The sequence below is a fragment of the Euprymna scolopes genome, chromosome 35 (genome assembly GCF_053919585.1).
Source record: "Euprymna scolopes isolate OS-2025 chromosome 35, ASM5391958v1, whole genome shotgun sequence".
Lineage (NCBI taxonomy): Eukaryota > Metazoa > Mollusca > Cephalopoda > Sepiida > Sepiolidae > Euprymna > Euprymna scolopes.
Window position 1 is genome coordinate 87618431 of NC_136516.1, and position 27812 is coordinate 87646242.

The 27812-nt window shown below is 34.0% G+C and overlaps 2 protein-coding genes across 3 annotated transcripts in view; one reads left to right on the plus strand and one right to left on the minus strand.

Moving 5' to 3' along the window:
• The window catches only part of LOC145259985 (alkylglycerol monooxygenase-like), a 110532-nt gene that overhangs the window by 40304 nt on the left and 42416 nt on the right, over positions 1 to 27812 (minus strand). The gene's annotated exons all lie outside the window — the stretch shown is intronic.
• Positions 499 to 3669, plus strand: LOC145259984 (uncharacterized). Its single transcript, XM_080117981.1, has one exon. The coding sequence runs from the start codon at positions 550 to 552 to the stop codon at positions 1969 to 1971; it is 1422 nt and encodes a 473-aa protein (XP_079974107.1). The 5' UTR covers positions 499 to 549; the 3' UTR covers positions 1972 to 3669.

Here is a 27812-nt window from a genome sequence, read left to right on the forward strand (position 1 = left end):
GTGGAGAGATAGAGAAGGGAAAAGACGGGTAAGGATAGAGCGAAAAAGAAAGACAAAAAGAAAGAAAGAAAGAAAGAGGCATTAGTGATAGGCAAAAATGAAGAAAGAAAATTTAAAAGAAAGATCTTACAAGCATATTTTAACTCTTTTATTTTATTGCTAATGCCCCTCCCCTCCGGCGAAATTCGAGTAGTCATGCTCAAACCACAAATATAACTTTTTTCTCGGACCTTTTTATAAGGAAGTCATTTTTTATAGCTTCACCGGCAAATTTTATAATAGCTCTGCGTTAAATCGACTTTTAGAAAGTTTCACACACACACACACACACACACACAATAACCCCCCCCCCCAAATCCTCAGAATACAAGCTCGATTTAAAATATTCATTATTTAATAAAATTATATTTAAGATTATTATTTAGAAATGTGTGAGAATATTTTTAAACAGTATATTTTTGTTGTTGTTTATCAGAAGCGCGTGTAGATATTTGTTCTTGTTGATCGTTTTATATCCGTAGTTGCGTATCTGCGGGGTCGCTTTCCAATATGGAGTTTATCAAAGGTGTTAGTGGCGGAACTAAACTCGTCCACGAGGGTTTCATCTATGGGAAAGCAAAGATGCACGCGGACGGCAAAACGGTGACATACGAGTGCGAGCAGCGGCGCAAGAAAGGACTTTGTAGCGCTAAAATTAAGGTTCTCGACGGACAAGTCATCGAAAAGATTCACGAACACACACATGCAGCCGACCGGTCGCGTGTGGAGGCGCTGAAAGTGCACCACGCTTTAAAGAGGTGCGCCCTCGAAACCCGGCATCCTGCATCCCAGATCATCGAGGAGACCATCGCGACCATCAGCGAGGACACGGCGTGCAAGCTGCCGAAACTGGAGTCGTTGTCAAGGACTATACGGAGATACCGACAGCAGGTCGTGGAGGCACCACATCCGATACCCGACAATCTGGAGGACCTGGAAATACCGCAACAGTTCAAGGAGAACCTGCGCGGAGACGAGTTTCTCATGTACGATAGCAACGATCGGAAATGTCGCATTTTGATATTCGCTACCGAGCAAGCCTTAAACCTTTTGGAGCGGGCGGATCACTGGTTTTGTGATGGCACCTTTAAAATCCACCCGGAACTGTATTATAACGTATACACTGTACATACCCTAAACGATAACAAGAACGGTGTAGTTCCTTGCGTGTATGGACTTCTTCCAAATAAGGATGAAGCGACGTACGCAAAATTCTTCCAAGAAATCATAAACCGGAAACCAAATCTCAATCCGAAGACAATCCTGACGGATTTCGAGAAAGATTCCTTAAGTGCGTTACGTTTAACACTGCCAAACGTCGTCTTGAGGGGCTGCTTTTTTCATTTCTCTAAATCGATTTATAGTAAGGTCCAAGATAAAGGGTTGACGTATTACTACGCAAATGATAACAACTTTTCGGTCCACATAAGAATGATGGCAGCCCTGGCCTTCGTTCCGCTCAACAACGCGATCGGCGCGTTTGAAGATCTCCAAGAAGTGATGCCACCCTCCGCGCAGTCGGTGTGCAATTACTTCGAGGATAACTTCGTCGGAACCCTTCGCGGTAAACTGCCGAACCAGTACCGGCAGCAACCCCTGTTCCCGGTTGAGTTCTGGAATATCCACGACCGCGTGAATGTCGACTTGTCGACTATGACCGAGCACATTGAGGGCTGGCATCGGTGTTTCCAGGTTAAGGTGGAAGCGCGCCACACGAATATATGGAAATTCCTTAACACGATACAGAAGGAGGAGGAGAAGGACAATGCCAAAATTCAACAGTCGTTGCTTGATTCAGAAGAGAAAAGCACGAGCCCCGAAAAAACGACCCAGGCGACAACAAGAATTAGAGAAGTTGTTAATAATTACCAGCCGACCGAGACGCCCATGCTAACCTATCTTCACAATGTCGCCATACATCTTACGATGTAATATCGTAATATCTCGTCAACAGAATTATTTCATGTTTACATTTTCTCTTTTTTTCTCTCTCTCTCTCTCTCTCACGCGCGTTCGCGCGGCACAGAGCTAAGGTAAACAGTGACACCTGCCCTTTCTAAAGTTTTTATTCTTGAGATTTTTAAAAACTTTGGGTACTTGTACAGTTTAATCAAGACATTCAAAAATGCAAATATCGAAAAAAAAAAAAAAAAGGTTATATTGTACGTATCCGTTTTGGACTGAAGATCTCCGAAAAAAAGATTGAATTTAATTTGATCGAGTAGTTTTTTTGTTACTCCTGCAGAGTGATCCGACATTATTATTTCAGCACGGATCACTGATCCGTGCTGAAATAATAATGTTATTATTTAAAAAGCCATTCTTAACAGGGGGAAGGTGTTTATTCTATACTTTAAGCTTACAATTGAATAAAAAAACATATCATAAAACTTTAATTAAACGTGGAAATACGATTTTAAAAAAATAGCGCGGATCAGTCACTGCATTAGCACCGTTTTTTTTTTTTTTTTACAGCGGAAAAACACGTTCTTATGAGAGCGCGTTGAAGTCAGCCATTATGGAATTTGTTGACACGCCACGGGGAGATAACTCCATGTAAAGCGCCGATACTCCCTCCCCATCTTTATTACTTGCTTTTCTTCCTAAAAATCGAACCTTTTGCTTGGTATCATAACAAATTGTTTTTTCGCTGTAAAACCTGATGAAATTAAATGAATTTTTTTTTCGGAGAACTTCATTCCATAACGGATACGTACAATATAACCTTTTTTTTTTTTCGATATTTTCATTTTTTAATGTTTTGATTAAACTATACAAGTACCAAACTTTGAATAATTAATATGAAATATAGGGGCAAATCCTGAATCCAACTTAATTAAAAATACAGAAAAAAAGGTACATTTTTACTGACTTTCCAATCGCCTTTTAAAATGACTGTTTCCCGGTATGTTAAAAACGAATATCGCATTTAAATTTTCTGTAAACAAATAGCTTTCCGGATATTAAGCAATGTAATTTCTTATGTTGCTGTACGCACGTGAGTGCCAAAACATGCACGCTTGTGCGTACAACAATGGCCACCACTTATAGCATAAGGAATTACATTGCTTAAAATCCGGACAACTATTTGCAGAAAATTTAAATGCGGTATTCGTTTTCAGCATACCTGAAAACCTATAAAAGTCGTCATTTTAAAGGTGATTGTCAAGGTGGAAAGTAAGTAAAAAAATAATTACCAAACAAAAAAAAACAACATCTTCATGATATACGTACCCGTCATCGAACAAAGATGTTATATTCCAAAGATCACGTAAATCGATCAGGTCATTTTTTGGTGCTTATTCAAATTGGCACTTATAACGATAAACAAAAGTAAAGAGAAACTTATAGTGTACCTACTTGCCACAAAATGAAGATTGTATATTTCAAAAATCACAAAATTTGATCAAGTATTTTTTTCTTTAATTTTTTAAAAACAAATTTGTCGTTTTTTTACTGATAAGTGACAGACGAGGCCATATTTCTCTAATTTGGGGAGGTAATCCGTGATTATTTTAAGTTTCCACACAGATTAGGTTTGTCTGCCCTTGTCCACTGATTCGTTGATTTAATTTTTCTTTTTTTCACTTTCATCGAAACATGAGTGAAATTTGATTTTCTTGAATAAATTGAAAAAAAAAAAAATACTTGATCAAATTACATGATTTTTGGAATATTTCATCTTTGTTCCATGACTGGTATGTACATCATACAAACATTTCTGTATTTTCTTTAATTTTAAATGCTGCCATAAGTGCCATTCTGAATAAGCACCGTTTTTGTTTTAACTAAGAAAAATTTTATGAGGAAACGAGAATGGTGTGTATTGATCTGACATATTTAATAAATAAAGGGACAACTTAATTCCAACTACCGAGATTTTTAAAGTCAGCCTTGTAATGGCTACGATATATTATTAACTGCTAAACATCACAAAAAAGTTTCTTAATATATTAAAATACTTGATTTATTTATGTGATTTTTTTTTTCATTTTTTTTTTAATGACATTCGTATCATGATGGGTACATACATCGTAAAGATTTTTCTGAGCAATTCGAAATCTTAACTCATTGTTCTAAGGGAGCTAACTCTATTTTACTAAAGTAGTTGAAAAAAATTTTTTTTTTCTTACAATTCTTAGTAAAATAGAGTTACTTCCCTTAGAACTATGAGTTAAGATTCCGAATTGCCTTTTTCTGTTTTTTTTTTTTTTTTTTTTTTTTCCCCGATTAGGTTGAATTCTGGATAAGAACCAAATTATCTAGTAAATTATATATATATATAATGATGGTAAACTTGTGGATAGATTAACATTCTCTGCTGAATAAAAAAAAAAAAATGAAATCATACTTTTTAGGTGATTACGTATGACCACTTTGAAACACTTGGCGGAGAAAGGAACATTTGAAGTTAGAATGAGGGATCAGTTTTGTATATAAACATATAACATAAAGCGATCCCCACCAATATCCAGGCCATTCTAGCTTATTTGAGATGTTAACTAATATTTTTTATTTTTTTTTTTTTTACCACCAACCCGAATTCCTAACAGCAAGATTGTAAAACCACACGTCATCGCGTAAAAATTTAGACCCTTCTCCACATCTATCTTCCATAACAAATAGAAATGTGGAGGACCATTTTACGTTCAACTGTTATGCAACACTGATCCCCATTCTAAATTCTAGGTCCTGGATATGACCTTAAACTATATCCGATGGTGAGGCCCCAGCTTGCGAGCTTAGGGGTGTGTGGAGCCACCCTTTAATAACCATTGTTCCCAGGTCCACTCTGACCCGGAGTAGTAGTACCTGTTAGGGTCCCAACTATGGGTTAAATAGAAACTAATTTGAAAACAACAAATATATTCTATTTAAAGCGTTTTCTTCAAAATCACTGGATTCGGCATTAAATAACCTGAAAAGGGTTGATATGCCGTAAAACAAAACCACTAACCAACCATCTAAATTCTAAAATACTTTTCTTCATTCCAACAAGTTTTTCAGTGTGTTCACACGTAATCACCTGAAAAAAAGTAGAATCTCTTTTTGAGAGGGTGTTTAAGCAGTGTGTGTTAATCTAGAACAATTAATGCCAAGTAATAGTTCTCTTTGGCTTAACGAGTCTAGATAAAGTCTTCTGGCTAGGAGCAAAGTGTAGTATCTGTTCTGATACTACTCTTCATCTTTTCTGTCTTCGGTAAGTGTAGGAGAAATATTTCTGATCATTGTGACAAAGAACAGGATTTCCCAAAGTGGCTCCACGGAGCCCTGATTCTTCATGAATGAGGCTGAGCGGCACCGGAAACCCTTTCTTAAAGAAAACCAAATGTTTTATATGGAAAAATCAAATAGCTGCAGGCATTTTATTATTAATCTTTTTTTTTTTTTTTTTTTTTTTTACTGGAAAGAGATATGATACATAACTACAGATGTAAAGTGTTTCGGTATGGTTTATGAAAAAGTAAATAAAAACTAACTTAACAAAGACGCAACAATTTTTGATTAATCAAAAACAAAAAATGGTTGTAAACACGAAAATATAATAAAATCATGAACAGGAAGAACTAATGAATAAGTTAAAATTTGAAATGACAGGAAGAACTAATGAACAAGTATAAGTTAAAATTTGAAAGTAATGTTTTTCATATTTATTTTAGAAATTATCTCCGTGAAAAATCTTTGCCCTGCTCAGGGGCTCCATGGTGTCCTGAAGTTTGGGAAACCCTGACATAGAGGACCAAATGAAGACTTACGTTTAAATAGTTGATTATTACAGGTATTAGAGTTAAATTTGTTGCCGGCAATTAATTTTTATGATATTAAGATCTTCATATTCCCATGTTTTATCTAATACTTTAAAGTGACCGCCATTTTTTTTCTTGTTACATAGGACACTTGACACATGCTCCAAGCAATACAAAACACACCCCTGTCCATGGTAAGAATGGAGACCAATGAAAACAATAAATAATACATTAGATAATGAAGGTCTTAATATCATAAGAACTAATTTTCAGCAATAAATTTAACTTTGGTATTTGTTCATCCCAAACCTGAATACACCTAGAAATAAACTTTTAAATGGTGAGTCTTCATTTGGTCCTCTATGGTATATGACCCTCTTTCTAGACTGAGGCAATTTTTATTTTTATTCCAATCTTGTGTGCTCTTTTTGGGGGAGCTGGATATTCCCCATATTAAGAACTGACCTTGTTGGAAGCAAATGAATAGAGACATTTCAGCGTACATATGAAATGAAGACTTGTCCATGAATGAACCTAATATCACTTCTGCCCTCAGTCAGAGGAGGAGAAATAGAAATCTTTCTTAACAATTTTAATTAACAACTCTCCAGAGTTTTTTTTTTTTTTTTTTATACAAGTGCGTTTTGTTGTGAGCACATTTTTTTTTTAAAAGCAAAATGTTTAAACATATGAAATGAATAAATGTTTAAAAAACATTCAAAGAAAAATGATGCACACATATGGTGTCACACAATTTTGAAAAAAAAAAAAAATTTTAAATATTAGATTTTAATTCTTGTCCTAATCGAGAAATCCATTTTTGGGGGAAGCTGGATTTCTCCCACATTAGACTAACGACGTGTCTAACTTTGCCCTCATGGGAAGGGAAGTAAATAAGAACATTCACAAGGTGAACCAGATCCCTACCACATAAGTACAAAACAAAATCTCTCTCTCTCTCTCTCTCTCTCTCTAATTTAGGTATGGAAGCACAGAATCGATACAATTTCCAATTATATATATATTTTTTTTTACCTTCTTATAATAAAAATATGTAAACTTTATCAATTATTTTTTATTCATTAATTGCATAAAAGATATATGATTAAAAAAAAAAACAATTGATAAAAAAATTTATGTATTTTTATATATTTTTATAAATTTTTTGTTAATATATTTTTTTAAAAATATTTAGGTTTTTTTTTTTTTGTTTTTTCAAATATAGTTAGTTTTCTTATTTAAACCTGCATAATTTATTCATACTTATTATGTTGTTTGAATTTAGTGTTTTTAACATATGTGAAATATTCACAATTTTTAAACTGTTGCACATTCATCATGCAAATGCGATTCACATTCACCGGATCTTGCTCAATGTAAGCCATATTAAATAACAAATCTTTTTTTTTTTTTTTTTTTTTTTAATATAAAGTACTCATCCCCATTCCCAAACAAAAATTTCACCCATGGAATCATTCATGAAATTTACAAACCAGCCATATTAGTTACTGTGATAACGGTATATATAAATAAGCAGCCATGGTTGGCATGTGCCAGCCGTAAGGAAGTAGTGATACAAAGTTGGAATCCTTCAGATACAAGAATAATACGGATAATGGTGCATAAAAGGAGACAGGAACTTTTACACACTGGAAGTTGGCACACGCATCTCGATTTAGGTATGGAAGCACAGAATCGATACAATTTTCAATTATATGTTTATTTTTCACTCCCTTATAATAAAAATAAATATATATGAAATACATAAACGTTTTTAATCAATTATTTTTTTATTCTTTAATCGCATAAAAAGATATGTGATTTAAAAAAAAAACATTTAATACAGAAGTTTATGCATGTTTATATATTTTTATAAATTTTATAAAATTTTGTTAATATATTTTTCAAATATATTTAGGTTTTGTTTTTTTTTGTTTTTTTTCAAATATAGTTAGTTTTATTATTTAAACCTGCGTAATCTATTCATATTTATTATGTTGTTTGAATTTAGTGTTTTTTGAAAACATGTGAAATATTCACATTTTTAAACTGTTTTCTGTTGCACATTCACCTTTTTTAAACTGCTAAAACTGTGACACATTCATAGTTTTTATCATGTTTCTGTAAATAAAACTATTTTCAATATATTTTAATAGTTTGACAAAATATATAACATTAACTTAAATAAACATAGTTATTTGAAAAGATATGCGATTAAAAATTTTTTTAAAAAATTGATAAAAAGATATGTGATTAAAAAATTTTTTTTAAAAATTGATAAAAAGATATGTGGTTAAAAAATGTTTTTAAAAAATTGATAAAAAGATATGCGATTAAAAATTTTTTAAAAAAATTGATGAAAAGATATGTGATTAGAAATAATAATTGATAAAAAAGATTGTAATAGATTGCGTAGGTTTAAATAAAAAACTAACTATATTTGAAAAAAAAAAAAAAACAGAAAAAAACAAAACCTAAATATGTCTGAAAAAATATATTAACAAAAAATTTATAAAAATATCTAAAAATACATAAACTTTTTTTTATCAATTGTTTTGTTTTATTTCATTTTTTAATCGTATATCTTATTAAATAACTATGTTTAATTAAGTTAAAAAAAAGTAAACCTAAAATATAATTGAAAATTGTATTGCTTCTGTACTTCCATACCTAAATTGAGAGACTCATGTGTCAACTTCCGGTGTGTTTAAAAGTTCCTTTCTTATTTATGCATCATTACCCATGCTTTTAGTCTTAACTCTTTTAGCAATCTCAATAAATTTGGAAAAACATCTCGAAAATATAGATTTATGGGGAGCAGGCAAGGTAGTGGCATTTTTACCACTGTATACAATGGTCAGTTTCAGATTTTCCAAAATTTTTATGCAAATGAGTATTTCTTTAGGTAAAAAAATTAAAATCCAGATCTAAATAATTTTTTTAATTATTGGGGAGGAGAGGGGGAGTTCACTCTATATATATATAAAGTAGTAGCGTTTATGTGTGTGTGTGTACTATTCTTCTACAGCCCACACCAGCGGACCAATCATGACCAAACCTGGCATGATGATGGTTTCCCACCTAGGGATGGTACACACAATTTTTCAAGGTTAAGGTCAAAGGTCATAGCTTATGTATTTATACTCTCTTACAGCCCACACCACTGGATCAAACCTGATATGATGATGGTCTCTGACCTAGGGATGGTGCACATTATTTTTCAAGGTCAAAGGTTAAGGTCGGACTTTGCTAGTTTTAAGATAGGGTTCAGAAGAGAGGCTGTATCATTGATGAAATTGAGCTTTAAACGTACCTAAAAATTGAATGACCCAAAACAAAATGGTCAACCCATGACACACACGTACACCAAAAATATAATCCATTATATAAAGGAAAGTTGTCTGTGTGTTTGTTTGTTTGTATGTCTCGCAAAAACTTTCGACAATCTGTGGTGGAATGGGGACAAAAATGAATAGTCACATTCAATGCTGCCAAGACTTAGCTTGTTTCCTTCAATAATTACAAGAAACCTTCTCAACCACCAATATGGCTAAAGATACATTACCTGAAAGTACCTCTGTCAAACTACTCTACAACATTCACAGAAAATATGAGTTAAAACAGATACATTGAGAGCATTAGCAGGGCCGCTGCGAGGAAGGTGGGCGCTCTCCTCCGTGCTAGAAAGTTACTTACGCCTGTAAATATCCTGTACCTCTACAAGATCACCATTTGCCCATGTATGGAGTATTGTTGTTACATTTGGGCTGGTGCATCTGCTACTTATCACTCACTCCTGGAGAGGGTTCAAGAGAGAGTTGCCAACCTAATAGGTCCTGAATTGTCATCTAGGCTCCAACCTGTCCCATTGACGAAATGTTGCATCCCTCTGCCTGTTTTACAAGTATTTTAATGGTGAATGCCCCGGCAAACTACAAGCACTTGTACCCTCTCAACGTAAATACCCCCGACAAACCCGACAAGCAGCAAAATCCCACCCCTACACAGTAGAGATCCCTGGATGTAAGAAAGCCTTCTACTCTAATAGTTTCTTCGCCAGAACTGTTAGCTTTTGGAATTCCTTTCCGGGTTCTGGCTTTGCCATCTGTGATGACATGCAGAAGTTCAAGTGTTATGTGAACAGACATCTTGCTGCTCAACTCCCTATATAGCATCCCTGCAATTTATGGCCCTGATAGTAGCACCCTACATCAAAGTGGCACTGTGCCTTGTTTGGAGTGAAAATGGAATAAAAAAAGTGCAACGAACACTGACAAAATCGGTATCATTAGAAAGATCGATCTCTTGGACGACAAATATCGAAAAATTGGCCAAAAAGATTAATTCTTTGACTGTCAACTAGGCCACTTTTTGCAAAGAGGGGTCAGTTTTTACATCGACAATTTTAAAAGTCAATCATGCCTTGCGATCTTAACGTACATTTAAAACACGTTATTTCGAAGCTCCGTGATGTTGCAAGTGCACCGCTAACGTGTTTGCTTTTTTCACCTATTTTTTCCTTTTTTTGTGTTACACGTTCGAGCCTGGCTACTGCGGCAAGTTTTTTTTTTTTTTTTTTTTGCACTCGCTATTATTTTGGTTGTTTTTTTTTTACAGCTGGGGATTTGTTGCCCAATAGACTTACTATACCACCTCTCCACACCCGACTCGAACGTGTAACACAAAAAAGGTGAAAAAAAGCAAACCCGTTAACGGTGCACTTCCGAACATCTGTTTTTTTTTTTTTGTTTTTTTTTTTTAATTGACTTTTAATACTGACATTTTGACATGAAGTCCGGGTGGCAACACAAAAAATAAAATTAAAATAAGATAAGAAAAGTGTACAACATGAGAGTAGCAAGATTGTTAAAAAAAAAGTCGGTGTAAAATCTATGGAAGTTAAAATTTAAAAAAAAAAAAAAAATTATTTTTGGCAGGGAGGAGGCGAAAAAAGATTATCAATTCCCACATTTATTATAAAAATAAAAACAAACATCTTTTTGAAAAATATAGAATAAACAGACAAACTGTTTTAAAACTCTCTTTTAGATGCAAATAAAAATAATTAAAAAAATTTTTTTTTAAGGATTTAAAATCTGAAATTAATTAGAAAAAAAAGGAAGAAAATAAAATTATTTTCATTTGCATCTCAAGGCATGTTTTAAAACAGTTTGTCTGTTTATTCTATATTTTCATTTTTAAGATGATTCTATTGACTGACACATTTTAAACATCTTTTTTATTAAGGAGGAGAGGGTTATTTCTTTATTATACTTTTATTGTAAAATAGTTGGTTCCAAGCAAAATACAGTCTGTCACTATTTCAAAATACCATCTGACACTATTTCAAAATACCATTCAACACTATTTTAAAATACCATTCAACACTATTTCAAAATACCACTTGACACTATTTTAAAATACCTTATCACATAAGACCATTAACAAACAATGTTACTTTGACTAAAGATAGATTCAATTTTTTTTTTATATATATATATTTGGGTCACTACTTATCAAGGCCTGGAGGCCACTCGAGGATAAATGTTAAAGAGTGTACAGTAGTCAATCGGACAATATCGTAGTAATCGTTAATAGTGGAAATTTGGTAAATTGGATTACTTAAGGGGACGGCTCATCAAGAACTTGTTCACATTGGACTTGAAGATGACCATATTGTAAGTCAGATGAAAAGCAGTAAAACGAAAGACAGTTCCACAGGCGTGCAGTTCTAAGAAAGAAACTTTGTTCATGGAATTTATCTTTAGGTTCAGATAAAGAGTGGAAGAAATTATTGATGGTGGTTTCAGGTAGACGAGTGTTTTTTTTTGTTTTTTTTTAAGGTTTCGCACTTCGCAAAGGGGAACCATAGATTGGAGCTCAGATGAGCACTTGCCATGAAAATAACGATAAAGCAGAGACAGGCTCACAATGTCTCTTTAGTGGGAAGAGAAAAGGGCATTACCCACTAGGCTATAAAATCTATTTTGAACTCTTTCAAGGCAGGATAAAGTGCTTTTAGCAGCTCCTGCCCAGATGTGGCAACCGTGCTCCATCCTTGGGCGTACTTGGTTCTTATACAGGTAGAGGATTGCATCAACAGTGAGATAGCTATTGGAGCAGTAGAATGATACCACCATTTTTCCACCAACGTGTTCCATTTCATATCAGGAGTAAAGGTCAGACCCAGAAGCTTGTTAAAACATGGAACCTCCCCAATAAAAGTAAAATATATCATGACTATTGTCCATCCTAGTTGGTGGTGATTTACACAAGGTCAGGGGTGGTTTTCCTTGGCTCCCAAAGCCATTAGAGTCTAGGCCAGTGTTGAGATAGCTTGTTCTCTGTTGACTGAGATATAGTCCTGTGTAGCTCTAGAGTGTCCATCCTCCCAGGCTTTGCCTTCTCACTCTTTGAGAAGTGGTTAGTTTATTGCTAATCGTCTGAGGCACTCTACAAAAGAATGCCAATGGAGTATTTTTTTGTAGGCCAGAGTGCTTTTCTTTTAAGGCACTATCTTTTCAAATTCCTTGTCCCAACCCGATTCCCATGTGAGGGTGATAAATATCAGCTGGTGGTGATTCATTTAACATATTTTTTTTTTTATACTGTTGAGACTTTTTTTTTTTTATTATTATAGTGTCACTGCTTGTCTAGGCCCGGGGGGGGGGGTCACTCAGTGATAAGAGTTAATGGGTCTCAGGCGAGACAATACTGTGATTATTGATAATCGTGGAAATTGAGTAGAAATTAATTATTTAACAGGACGGCTTCAAAAGAATTTATTTACATTAAACTTGAAAACAACTATGTTATAGTCAGCTGGGAAGCAGTTCAGAGATATTGTGTTCCACAGAGCAGCAGTTCTGGGGAAAAAGCTTTGCTCATCGAATTTTTGTTTAGTTTTAGGCACAGATAGAGAGTAAAGAAATTTGTTAACTGGTTGTAGCTAGTCGAGTGTTTGCAATTTTCCTTTTTAGCAGGAAGGATTAAAGACGCCAGATTTCAAGATCAGTTTTGTACCCCGTCCGGGCATGAAAGGATGATCTGAGCAGCTCCTCTGACTTGATTTGACAGGCGGCTTTTCCAAACATTTCAAAGAAGGCCTTTCTATGCTGAGTGATTCATTATGGTTCATGAAGGATTTTAAAAAGTTTTTTTTTTTTTTAACAAATAAATTTGCAGTAAAATGAAATTACAAATTTTGAAAAAGTGAGGAGTTTTCCAAAATAAAATGTACTTTTAAATTTAATGATTTTATTTGATACAATGTTTTGAAAGAATGCTGAGCGACATAAAAATTTTTTTTTGATTCGCTGGAAGTTGATATTAACCACTGATGCAACTGATATCTCCATTTCTGTAATTTTTACAGAGAAATTAGGGGTTCAGTTTCACTTGATACAAAGTAAGCATCTATTTTACTTAAATTCTGTTTGAAAATAATAATTTTGTGCTTGTACAGATCGTTACCCATGGTGAATAATATTATCTCTGTAAAATCCAATAATGCGTACTGACAACCGACCACACAAAATAAAAACAAGATTCAGAAAAAAAAAAATCACAGTGAATACTTTATGTTGTTGCATTTAATTTTTCTTATTATTAGTTGATATCCGAATTAAAAAAAAATGTTTTGTTTTTTTTCTTTATTAGCCTCCATGGCTTTTTTTTTTACTGATGAGTCACTACTTCAAAAAATGATGATGAATATAATGAGAGGATTAAAAATTATGAATGGAATAAATAAAATTTTATGTTCAGATTTTAATCTGCTAATATGATTAAAGTTGGGTTTGTTTTTAATAATTCAGTAATATTCAGGTAATTTCGACTGCATAATTTGAAACACAATCGGCACAATCACGTTGACACACCAGTTCCCGTCAGATCACCAAAGTTAAGTAACGTTGAGCCTGGTCATTACTAAAATGGTTGACCAATTTGGGAATTCCAGGCACTGTATGTAGGAGGACTTCGACACCTTCCTGCAAGAGTTTCAAAAACCTAACGTCATCATTTCCCCTAACGGGGATATACATGCGATTGGGAACCGCTTGTGATTTTCATACTCCCATGAAACTTCCTCCTTTGGAGGAAGCCGGTTAAACCCAAACGGGGTTAGTGCTGATATACACATAATTTGGAAGCTAACATTGTAATTTATTAGAATTAACAAAAAATACCATAGAAACCATTGTTTTTTTATCTGAAAACTCCATTTATCGACTACAAAATTTCATTCTGATAGTGCAGAAGCGCCAAAATAGTTTTTGAAGACAATTAGCAAAAATTGAGTTTTGCTAAAAAAAAAAAAAAAATTCGATTCTTAGCAAGGGAGATAATTTCTGAAAACTGAAAATCTTAGGCCAATTTAGCAAAACTCAGTTTTTGCTAATTATTTTCAAAAAATGTTTTCATTAATAATTAGTTTTCTATTTTATCATTTTTTTTCGTAATTTTTTTTGGATATGTTCATTACTGCAACATGACAGTTAAGTAGATAACATTGGTCTTACTTGAAATTCAACATTTCGATTTTGGGTCTTATAATTAATTATTGAAGAATCACCTTTTTGTTTCCGTTTCTTGAACCCTGTTTTCATTTTGTATCTTTATCAAATCACTGTCTTTTCAGAGCTTTACATTACGAGTAAAATTTGCATTTATGAGTGATTTTTTTTCCAAGTGGCGACTAGAAATAATAAAACGCGTATCTTTTGGCGATTGTGTTTTTTTTTTCACTAACAATCTTCCAAAGCTTATTACATTATTAAAATGTCTTTTTAACCTTTATTTTATTTATTTTTTTAAATAAAACGAGCAAAGTCTAATTATTTTTTAGTAATAAAACATTTAATAGAACTATACTCTATTTTTTTTTTTTTTTAACGAAGGCTGTTTAAAAAACATCTGAAGAAATTGAAATGTTTATACTTTCAAGTCTCAACATAAAATTCTGTATATATTATGGATTCCATTTAATTAAAAACAGAAAAATATCAAGGTTTCATGTTCATCACAGAATAAAAATGCCATATTCCAAAAATCACATAGATTTAGCCTGTAACTTTTTTATTTAGCTAGTAAACGAAAATATTTAGTTGTCAAAAATCAATTAAAGATAAATTTGTCTGTAGAGCCTGAATTAGACATCCTTTTTTTTCCTTATGCGATAATCCCAAGCTACAGTGGGGTCTACAATGATGGATTTTTGTCAAAAGTTAATTAAAGATAAATTTTTCTGTAGAGCCCTGCTTTTGACTTACCCCATATTACCATCTTTTATTGCACAAATATTATCTTTCGTGGATGGTGGTCTGTAAAGGCTCTGTTTTTTTTTTGTTTTTTTTAATTTAATTTTTTGGTACTTATTCAAATTCTAACCCAAGTTCTGGCAACATTGCATCAGCCACCTCCGACATGGTCACGGAAACAGTCTGAAAATAGCTGTAATGTGAGATTACTAGGGCGGTGACAACAGCATATTCTTTTCATTGTTTTGACTCTCAAATCCGTTAATATCTTATATGTTTTATGTAGACTGATGTGGTTCTCAGTTGATTGACTGTGTCTTACTGTGTCAGATATATACTTGAGAGTCAAAAGAATGAAAAGAATATGCTGTTGTCACAGCCCTAGAGATTACCACTGAAGGTTGATTTAACGTGTGCCATTCTGTTGTCATCCAACAGAACAAGATAACAAAAATGATGGGGGGGGGTGTTTTTAAATATAAAACAATAAAAATAGTTACCATAAGTTTAATTGTATGAAAGAAAGATTTTTTTAAAGAAAACTTTCAAATAAATCTTTTGTTTTTTCAATCTATATAATATCTTGTTTGTCCCTTGCTTGGTCCATACGCTACGCTTTCAGTAATTAGATATTTGAAAACGAGGCTACATCAAAGTGAGGTCACTCTCATATTCTTGTCCAGGGTAGCCAGATTGGTCTTTTCAAAGCTAAATTTTGTGAATTTTACTTTTTTTTTTTTTTTTTTTTTTAAGCAGTTTGGCCTTCAAAAATTGTTTTTGCCCTTTCTGTCCAAAAAACAAAGTTTTTGTGCAATCCAGAAAAATATTGTATTTATTGATTAAATATATTGGTCATTCCATAGAATTTCCATGGGTTCTGCTAGTTAATAAATAATTTGTTTATGACAGAAACATGGGAACAACTGTGAAGGAAACAAGTGAAGCATGCATGGTCCCCTGTGAGTGCATAGTGAACGAGGCATAAAAAAAAATGACTAAGTTCAGCATTGTCCCCCCCCCCAATTTAGCCCCAAAAGTCCCCAAGGCCTTAACATATTTAAATTTGAGTTTAGCACTATGCAAAACTGCTAAATAGACATACACAGAAAATTTTGGACAAATATGGTAAAATAGTCCCTAAAAAAGCCCCTGGGGCAAACCCAAGAGTTATCGCGAAGTATAGACAAACAAAATTATATAGAAATCAGTTACAACTTTTCAGAAAGTTTTATAAAAATCCAAGACATCAATTTTTTTTTAATAAGCACAAAAGTGTCAATTTTAGCCATTTTGACACGAAAGGCATCCCTGGGGTGCAGGGGGGGGGGAATCGGAGTTTTCCTGGAAAATCTGTTCTTTTCCTTTTTTACTCATATCATGTTTAATGTTTGTGCAAAATTTCAAAAAATTCCAAGGCATATTTATTGAGAAAAGTGCAAAAGGACGAACGGACAAGGGTGAATTTACAGGTTCACCCTCCTTTTGTCGGCGGGGGGGGGGGGGGGACAAAAATTTATTTTAAATTGCAAGAAACATTTTTTTTTTTTTGTAACAACAAATTAAGAGAAGTATGGAATTTCTTTTTGTTTCAAGAAAGGTTGCAAAAACATCTTTTTTTTTGTGTTCTGATGAAAACTTTGTTTTTTTCTGGTTTAAACGAAATCATTATAATTTGTTGTCAGCTGACAACTGATTGCTGATTAGCTAATCACATCGCATCTTCCGGTTGCTTCCGTAATCATGTGGGAATGCCAATGGAATAAGTCAGAGAGAGTGGCAACCTTGGTTGAAGTGAGTGTCCCTAATATCAAGGTCTCATGTATGATATGAAAAGAAACTGGAATCTTAGAGAGATATCAATCATACCAGTTATTATAGGCGCTACAGGGATTATGAAGAAGAAGAACCTGAAGTCCTACCTAACTAATATTCTCGGTGAACCAAGTGCAAAAGAGATCCAGACAATTGCACTTAAGGGAACAATGAGGATACTAAAAAGAGCTCTCGGCTGGTTTCAATAAAAAGCAGGGCAATGTTGGCAGCTGGTTTGGCTGCCCCATACCCAGCGTTACAATCTTCAAAGGAAGAAAAAAGAAAAAAAAAAATGTTGCCAGAACTTCGACTAGAATCTGAATAAGTATCAATTTTTTTCATTGAAAATTTTTGCTTTAATCATTCTCTAAATGTATTAATTCACATAAAAGTGGACCTTGAGTTTGCTTTCGACAACCTCATGTCTCGCTTCCCTTATTCCTATACTTATTATACTTTGGTCCTCACATTCCATGAGCGATGTTTCTGAGAAAGGAGGAAGAATTGTTTTCTGGGTCAGAATCTATCTAACACTTATTGTTAGCTAATTTTTGACCTTGAAGCTTGTTTTGTTTGTTTTTTTAAAGCTCTTACATTAAGTGGTTTCATGCATTGTCTGAAGTGATTTCCATCAAAAAAAAAAAAAAATTCAAAATGGTACAAAAAAAATGATGCAGTTTCTATTCCAAAGCACTGTCAGATGAAGAATAATTGTTATTTCAATAAAATTGATTTTTGGTCTTAAATTGTATTTTAGTCCTGAAATGAAATTGTAAAATACTTTAATTCAACACTTTAATTGTTAGCGGCCATTTTTTTTTTTTTTTTTTAAATTTCGTTGTTTTTGTAAAAAAGAAAAAAAATTTTATCCCCAAAATATTTTTACTTTTTAAATATTATACACTACACTATGCACAAACTTTTTGACAGAAAAAATAAACTTTTAACAAAAGGCCATAATTTAAAAATAACAATTGTCAAAAAAAAAAAAAATGTCTATAAGCAAGAAAAAAAAATATTGAATAAAGATCAACATTTATAAACTTCCAAAAGCAAAGTAAAAATATTCTGTTTTTAATTCTTTTCAGGAACCAAAAATATAATTTTATTCAAAATATGGGTGAAATAGATGATTACTTTCAATAATGCGTCCCTATTCTACAATTGAGTTGATTTTGCATTATTTGGATTCTTCAGAGTGTTATTTTCACAACATTTCGTCCAATGCAACCTCCAACCTTCTTCCTAGTGCAACCAGATCAGGCTCTCTGAAGATATTGGCTTCCTGAGACGAAATGCACCTAACATTGATGCTTTTTGTTTTTCTACTTCCTTTTGCAAAACTTAATTATGTTCTGCAAAACAACAACCCACCTTTTCCTTCTTCCCATTTCCCCTTTCTCTTTCTACCTCCCTGACTTCCTCACTGGATTCCTAACTTAAAATGTACCAAACATTAATACTGTAACCCTTTTCTCTCTCCCATTGCAAAACTCATTCATCTTCTGCAGGGAACAAAAATGATAAAATCCACTATAAAATAACCAAACCAAACACTACAAACTAGCGATTGAAGATACAAAGAGAAAAACCTTCTTAGAAAATAACTGGATGCAACATGAATACTATTTCTAAAAATAACTGGATTTGGCTTTAAATAACCTGAAAAGGGTTGATATGCCATAAAATAACCAAACCAAACTCTAAAAATAAATATTCAAAGATATAAAGAACTTGAAGCATAAAAACTGTTTCCAAAATAATTGGATCCGGCATTAAATAACCCGAAAAGGGTTGATATGCCGTAAAACAAAACAACCAACCAAACCATCTTATTAAGCTAGAGAATTTTTCTGTCAAACTGCGTGAAACTGTGAATGGAACGCCTTATTTAAATCACTGGAGTAGCATGCTCTTATTCCATCAGCTATCTCCGGGTAGAGGTCCTAAGTAATGCACAATTGTATTTTGAGTGTCACCCACACTAAGGATTGAACCTTCAACCTCCAGAAGAGTGTAACTTACAACTGAATTTTACCAAGTACTTTATCCACTATGTCACAGGTCCTTGCGGGCCATGACCTGATTGTGTTCTTTCCAAGGACTATTATATTCTCAGTTTAAGTTGTGTATCGGACAACAAATCTACGTGCTATTTCTTTGCAACAAATGGAAACACGTTCTATCAGTTTGTTTATTTATTTATTTACTCTTTTTCACCCCAAACACCCTCATGAACGCCTGTGAACTAGATACTCCCATCAAGCTTCCTCCTTTGGAAGAAGTCGGTTCAACCCATCCAGGGTGAATACCACTAACACACAAACAAAGTATATTGCCACTTGGAATGTAAAGAGCTGCTATTTGGGACCATGTCTAATGGGACTGCGGGGAGTTGGGCAGCGAGATGCCTGGTCACATTACATTTAAATTTCTGCATTTTAGTACAGTCATAAAAGCAGAAAATGGAGGGAATTGCAAAGTCTAGCAGTATGAAGGAAGAAACTACTTTGAGTAGAAGGCTTTCCTGGATTTGGAGATCTCAACAATGAAGGGGTGGGATTTTGTTGCTTGTTGGGTTAGTCGGGAGTATGTGTTCTCTTCAAGTTTTCCTGATGCATAAATGCTCGTGTTCAGAGTTACAAACTGCTGATGAGGCTATCGCAGCATGTTGATAACTTGGAAAACCATGTTCACATGACTCTATTTGTTTGACTTATTTGGACTACTGTTCTCATCTTTTTTTTTTTTTTTTTTATTCAATTTTCACCCCAAACAAGGCACAGTGCCACTTTGAAGCAGGGGGCTACTATTAGGGAATTAATTAGCGGGGTCATTATGAAGGGAGAAGAGTAGAAAGATGTTTGTTAACATTACACTTGAACTTCTGCATATCATTGCAGTTGGGAAAGCAGAATCCCGGAAGGGAGTTCCAAAGACCCGCAGTTCTGGGGAAGAAACTATTGGAGTAAAAGGCTTTCTTGCACCTAGGGATCTCCACTGTAAAGGGATGAGACTTAGTAGCTTGTCGGGTTTGTCGGGGGTAGTTACGTCGGGGAGGTACAAGTGTTTGCAGTTCGTCAGAGCATTCACCATTAAAGTATTTGTAGAACAGGCAGAGGGATGCAACATCTCGTCGATGGGACAGAGGTTGAAGCCTAGATGACAGTTCAGGACCTATCAGGTTGGCGACTCTTTTTTGAACCCTGTCCAGTAGCGAGAGACAAGCAGCAGATGCACCAGCCCAGATGTGACAACAGTACTCCATACATGGGCGAATGGTTGCCTTATAGAGGTATAGGATACTGGCAGGCGTAAGTAGTTTTCTAGCACGGTAGAGGGAGCCAACCTTCCTTGCAGCAGCCTTGGCAATGCTCTCAATGTATCTATTCCAGTTCATATTCCCTGTAAACGTTAGGCCAAGGAGTTTAAAAGAAGTACTTTCAGGCAATGTGTTCTTGGCCATTGCTATTGGTGGTAGAGAAGGTTTCTTGTAGTTATTGAAGGAAACAAGCTTAGTCTTAGCAGCATTGAATGAGACCAACCATTTTTGTCCCCATTCCACTACGGATTGGAGGTCATCCTCTAGTGTTTCTGCCATTTTCTTGGATATGTGTTCATTTGTTTTCCCCTCATATCCGTTATAGAGAGTGGTGGCATCGGCAAATATACCCATCTCCGAAACAATATTATCAGGGAGGTCGTTTATGAATATCAGGAACAATAGAGGTCCAAGGATAGACCCCTGAGGCACTCCCGCATTTATGTCATATTGTTTGGATGTACGTCCGTCGAGGACAACTTTGATTTTTCTATTACTTAAGAAGGATTTAATTACGTTATGAATTCTTCCAGTGATTCCATATGATCTAATTTTCCTTAGAAGACCATCGTGCCATACCCTGTCAAAAGCCTTAGATATATCAAGGGCCACCGCTCTACCCTCCCCTGTTTTATCCAATGAACGGTATATACGTTCAGAAACTACAGTTAAGATATCTGCTGTTGAACGGGCTTGCCTGAATCCATATTGTTTGTCAGTCAAGAGTTTAGCAGCTGTTAGGTGCTGGACTAGGGCTTTATTAACTAAGGACTCAAATATTTTGGCGAAAAGCGGGAGGAGGCTAATGGGGCGATAATTTAATTGAATTTTGTTTGCTCAACGTTTCGGCCAATGTAACTGTTGTGCCTGCACAAATAATTAACAAGAACACAGAAAGTAACGATATAACAATAATATATTAGGAAGAAAAGTTATATACATATTTACAGGTCTTCAATTATACTTCAGTTGGAGATATTCCGGCAGGTGGTGTGTTGCATGTCTTACTGGAGGCAACATAGGCGTTTTGCCTATTTGGCGGTCGTTGCAGAACTCTTCCGGTATTGGTGATTGATACCTTTATATATCTCACTCACCCACCTGTTAATTAGTGGGCATCTCCACAACAGATCTTCGACCTTCATCCGGTGTATTTTGTATCTTGTCAGACTCGGAGGTGAATCTGCACAGAATTTTCGAAATGAAATCTTTTATTTTATCCACAGGCATAGCATGCTCTCATTCCGTCAACCATGGACCGGATAGAAGTCTGAAGTAATTCACAATTGTATCCTTAATATTACCCGCACTGAGGATTGAACCTTCCACCTCCAAAAGAATGCCACTTAGAACTGAATTTTTACTTAGTACTTTATCCGTTGCGCTACTAATTAAAATTTTAATTCTAAGTGACATTCTTCTGTAGATTAAAGATTTAATCCTTGGCGATACTAAGAATACAATTATTTATTACGGACTATTATCCTCATCTTTTTAGGTGTTGTTTCACAATGTTTCAGACAACTATTCCTCTGACCTTCGTCAGGTGTTTACCATGATGGGATAGGATCTTCGAATCTCCTAACTGCATCCTCAGCAATTACTGCTGACCCCAATGTGAACAGATGCGTGTGTAAAAGGTATGGGTTTAGTAGAAGTGAATGACATGAAGCCACAGCAATTGGCTTATTTATATATCTATAAAAGTGAGAATGTGTGTGAGTGAGGACACTTCTCAACCTATATACTCAACAAATTTTTCATCTATGATTATATATATATATATATATATGTATATATATATATATATATATACTAGACTACTCGTTACTCGTTGGGTCAGTATGTTATATTAGCTATGGAATTCATGTATAAGTGTGACACTTGTGACGTAAAGAAAATAGAGTTTTTTTTTGACATAACAGAAACATTTCTATGAAAGTATATTAAAATGAAAGAAGAATATAGATAGATTTCTATGAGTCGTTCTGTTTATCATAATTGATTATTTTTGAAAAAAAAATTTACAGTTACTGAATTATAAGTGGTTGGCCATACTTATAGGTAAATGTGCACTGAACAGATACCATAATACGTATTATAGTTAAATTCAAATTTTGATATATCTGCTTCTTATTTTTTTTACATCGTTCATTTCTGTATTACGTTTAAGTTATTTTAAACCCCACTCTTCCCATGTTAAATAATAATTTCGAAATAATAACGTTAATATTTCAGCGTCTCAATTGTTCTTTTGTTTTTTTTCGCATTTAAATTATCCAAATAAACAATTGTTAATACTGTCATCTTTTTTACATCGTTCATTTCTGTATTATGTTTAAGTTATTTTAAACCCCACTCTTCCCATGTTAAATAATAATTTCGAAATAATAACGTTAATATTTCAGTGCGCAGGTCATGCACGCATGCGCAACCGGATGTCGTAAACCGGAGAGTGGGTTACATACATCGTTACAAGATCATTTGAGTTTTATAATTATACTAGCATTTCCGCCCGGCTTTGCTCGGGCCATATGTACTGTTCATAAGATTATGTACATATGTAATTGATCTCCTGAAATTTATTTTGGAAAACAATTTAAACAATGTTCTTATAGTGAAATCACAAAACACATAAAAATTATCATGACAATTCCCATGACTACATCAGAGGCAGAACGGTGTTTTTCAACTCTGAATACAAACTTTTCTAAGGAACACCATGAGTTGCGAAAGACTAACTGCACTTGCAGTGCTTTCAATTGAAAAAACGTTCTTCAGCAGTCATTCAGAAGTTAAGGAGAAAATTATCAATCTTTTCTCACAAATTAAAACAAGAAAAATTCAGTTTATTTTCAAATGAATGTAATAAGTAAAATATTTAAAATATTTACATCTATTTAGAATTCCTTTAAGTTATTGTATTTTTATATGTGTGCATACGTATAAATTATGTATATTTTTCATGTTTGTTTTATTACAATATTAAAACAATAGGTATTTTTTTTAAAACAGCACCCCCACTAATCTTAGGCATGAGCCGCCACTGCCTATAAGTATTGCCAACCAATTATATTTCAGTAACTGTAATATTTTTTTTTAATAATCAATTATAATAAACAGAACGACGCATAGAAATCTCTCTATATTCTTTTTTCATTTTAATATACTTTCATAGAAATGTTTCTGTTATGTCAAACAAAAACTATTTTATTTACTTAATGTCATGCTCATACATGAATTCCATAGTTAATATAACATACTGACCCAACGGGTCACGAGTAGTCTAGTATATCTATAAAAGTGAGAGAGTGTGTGAGTGAGGACACTTCTCAACCTATATACTCAACAAATTTTTCATCTATAGACTTGAAATTCATTAGATAGGATTTTCAGACATGTGGAAAACTTTTTTTTTTATCCATTTTCATCCAGAAAAAAAATTGTTGCTGTGGTGTCAAAATTGAAAAATTGATATGTGAGATTGATCAGATTTTTATGTTTGCTAACTGTCTCACGAATGCGCATGCGTGAATAGTTCACATTACAGATTACTTATGTTAAGCACATGGCACCGATTTCTCAACACAAAGAAAAATAACAATGTCACTCAAAAAACATCGCTTTCTCTTGTTTGGCTTTTGAAAGCCTTCATTGCAAAAACGACCACAATCACAATATGGATCCAGCTGACTGCAAGCTACGGTCATCTTGACACCTGATGTAATCCTATTGTAAAATAGACATAAATATGATATTTCAATTTATGCAGATTTTGTATTTATAATTATAGAACCAATTCTCTATTGATTATTATATTGTACCCAATATATAACAGTGATTTTCAAAAGTTAAAAAAATATATATATGACTTGGGCGCCATCAACTAGAATCGAAACTAAAGCATTCAGCGTAACAGCCTTAGTTGTTACTGCTTGAGCTATCGTCAGACGGATTAGAAATAGTTAAAAATGAACAAACTTTAATGTATAAATGTATATTCATGCATGCGTCTAAAAGCATCTGAAGTTGACTTATGCCCGCCAAGTTCCAAGTCTGTATGATGTACATATCAGTCATGGAACAAAGATGAAATATTCCAAAAATCACGTAATTTGATCAAATAGTTTATTTTTTATTCAAGAAAATCAAATTTCACTTCATTGTCCATAAGGGTGAAAAAGAAGCAGTGATGGTAAAATCAAGGTAGACAATTGGTTTATATTTCAAACTTTTGGGGAAAGGGGGAAATAATGTCGGAAAGGCAACAGAAACGTAAGATTTAAAACCAAACAATTTGGCCCTGTGGCTAGGAACACAGTGTAGTATCTGTTTTGATACTACACTTCACCTTTTCTGTCCTCAGTCAGTGGAGGAATCCTTCATGACTGAGACAATTTTCATTTCTATCCCTATCCAGAATGCCTCTTTTTGGGGAGCTGGATTTTCCCCACATTAAAAACCGACCTTGTGTCTAACTCTGCCCTCGTGGGGAGGCAAGTAAATAGGAACATAACGTGTATTCTGTTTTTTTTTTTTTTTAAATTTATTCAGAAAATAAAATTTTCAAGTTCTGAGAACATTTTTTAGAAGGGTCAGTTTTATAAGTTAAAAACTAAATTCGAAGAATATTAAAATGGCTTCGGCTTTCACTTATTGATAAAAAACGGAAAATTTGTTTTTTTTTTCAAAAAATGAAAAAAAAACCCTACTTAATTAATTTTTGTAATTTTTGGAATATATCAACTTCATTCTGTCACAAGTAGGTATACAATACAAGTTTTTCTTCATTTTTGTTTATCGTCATAAGTGCCAATCTGAATAAGCACCTCCAATACCTATGTTGAAATCAATAAAACACTAAAAATTCAGAATAAATGCCAGTAAGGAATGCAACATGGAATGATGGCACACCACTGACCTACTTTTGTGTGCCTTGTCTAGTCGTACGTATTGTTAGGGTTAAGGTTAGGATTAGATTGGGCTGTGAAAAAAGAATACATTACAGAATGTTGGACAGCTGTCTTTGTGTGTGAGGATAAGGGTTCGGAAGCTCATTCAGTCATGTGCAGCCACTACACACGCATGTCCTTTATCTGTCCTTTCTAGACATGCGTCGACTTAGGGTTAGAAGTAGGTAAAATTAAGGTTACGTTATGTTATATTTCGTTTATATTGTGAGAAATTCCATATACAACCGCCATCTTTCTTGTTTAGACCGGCCACACAGTTCTAGTAGCCGGTCTGTGATTGGTTTAAATTTGAATGTGTCAGGTGATTTAACTTGGCATGCTTTTTGTATCATGCTATTATTTTTCAGCCTTAGAGAAATTCTGCATAGGATAGACTCAACACAGCGGCTCTCACTGAAGGGAGCCAAGACTATTCCTTTATGAACACCAAACTGTTGGTGAATGAAGGACACATTTCTTCAAGCAGAGAAAACTTATATTGCTGAATCTATCCAAATCAAGAACATTCAAGAACATTCAAGAACTGTTCTGCATGTTTATTTTCCAAATATTGGATCTTATCTCATTTCATCTTGAGTCCCGTGGGGCTCACATTATGCCTAATTATAGGCGCCATCATTCCCATCGAATTTACCATGAACATTCATGGATCCTTCCAAAGGAACAATGAACTAACATTCCAACAATAGGAATTCGAACTAAAGGTTCCATGCGTATGGGGGCAAATCAGGTCACCGTTTTGCAAAAGGACTATACCAGAACGAAAGAACTTTCATCGCTGTTACTTGTGAATAAATTTTGAGTTTAAAGGTGTGGCTTTTGTTTGTAGAATTCATTTGCTTCTGCAGGGAGGAAATTGAGTTGTGTGAGAAATAAATTTCTTACAATATATTTTATAGGGTAATCTACAAAGTAAACGTGATGATTATCTAGCGTAAAAAATAATTCTGTGTCGGTAGTAAAAATTTTTTTTTGGTTAAATATTATGACATGAGGAGTCATTTCGACTTAAAAATTATTTTATTTTAAGCATTTTAAATGGAGAAAATCACATTTTTAAATGTGTCCAAAGTTCGTGAACCAAGCATTTTTTAATGTGTCCAAAGTCCGTGAACTAAGTATTTTTAAATGTGTCCGAAGTCTGTGAACCAAGCATTTTTAAATGTATCCAAAGTCCATGAACCAAGCATTTTTAAATGTGTCCAAAGTCCGTGAACCAAGCATTTTTAAATGTGTCTTAAAAATTATTTTATTTTAAGCATTTTAAGTGGAGAAAATCATATTTTTAAATGTGTCCAAAGTCCGTGAACCAAGCATTTTTAAATGTGTCTAAAAAATTATTTTATTTTAAGCATTTTAAGTGGAGAAAATCATATTTTTAAATGTGTCCAAAGTCCGTGAACCAACGCCAAGAAAACAGTTGTAAATCAGCTGGTTTCATAACAGACAGCCATTTTGATGTTGGTTCACGGACTTAAAAAAAAAACATGCTACTTCAAGATAAAAAAAAAAAAATTAGACAACGATAAATGTTAAATAAATAGATTCAGTTAATAATTTAATGATCAAGTGATACCAAGTCTAGGCACACAGAAAAGGAAGGGAAAGTTCTTTCATTCATGGTAGGAGGACGATTATTTTGTGAATGATTTACAAGGACATTGATTGGTTCCTTTATGGGAACAGTTTATGACAAGAATCCGTTGACTTTGTCTCATGTAGAAACGAACCGATTTAATTCTCTTGGATAATGTAACATTGTCTGCAAACCAACACAAGTGCCAGTTTCAGTCGCAAAGGAAAGAAAAAGACAAAGAATAGAAAATACAAAGAATAGGAAATAACTCCAACTCGCTTGTTCTCTGTAGCAACAACATCTATTTCCTCGTTAGTACAACTGTAATGTCACCCACTTGATCTAGAACATTCTCACAAGATCTCAAACGTTACCTCTTCTCTCACGTGATCGTTCTCTTTCTCTTTTTTTTATAGTTTTTTTTCCCTCATTGGTGACGTCACCTACGTGATCTAGAACGTTCTCCACGTCTCTCAAGTAATCTCTCGCGTTATCGTCCTCTTTCTCCTTTTTTATAGTCCTTCTTTTTCCCACGGATCACATCATCCACGTGATCTAGGATGTTCTCTATATCTCTCATGTGATCTCGAAGCTTATCTCATCTCTCCCGTTGTCATCCTCTTTCTCTTTTTTTTTTATAGTCCTTTTTTTCCCCCCACTGGTGATGTCATCCACATGATCTAGAATGTTGTTCACGTCTCTCGCATGATCTCGAATGTTATCCCATCTCTCCCGTGACTGTTCACTTTCTCTTTTTTATTTGTTTATATTGGACTTGAAAACAGCCATATTGTAGTCAGTTTGGAAGCAGCCTTGCTGGTTCTTGGAAATAAACACTGCTCGTGGAGGTAATTTTAGTTTTCCGTACACTGATTAAGAAAGGAAAATGTTTTACAGTGGTTGTAGCTAGACGAGGTTTTGTTGTGGGTGTTTTAACAGGAGGGAACCATAGATTGGAGCTCAGTCGAGCACCTGGTATGAAAATAACGATAGAATAGATAATGACTACTAACGTTTCTGTTGTGAGAGAAAAGCTTGTAGGAAAGTAAACAAAGACAGACTCCACCACTGCTTTGAATAATT

Excerpts from the sequence above, each read along its gene's own strand:
- LOC145259984 (XM_080117981.1), top strand. The coding sequence starts at position 550 with ATGGAGTTTATCAAAGGTGTTAGTGGCGGAACTAAACTCGTCCACGAG.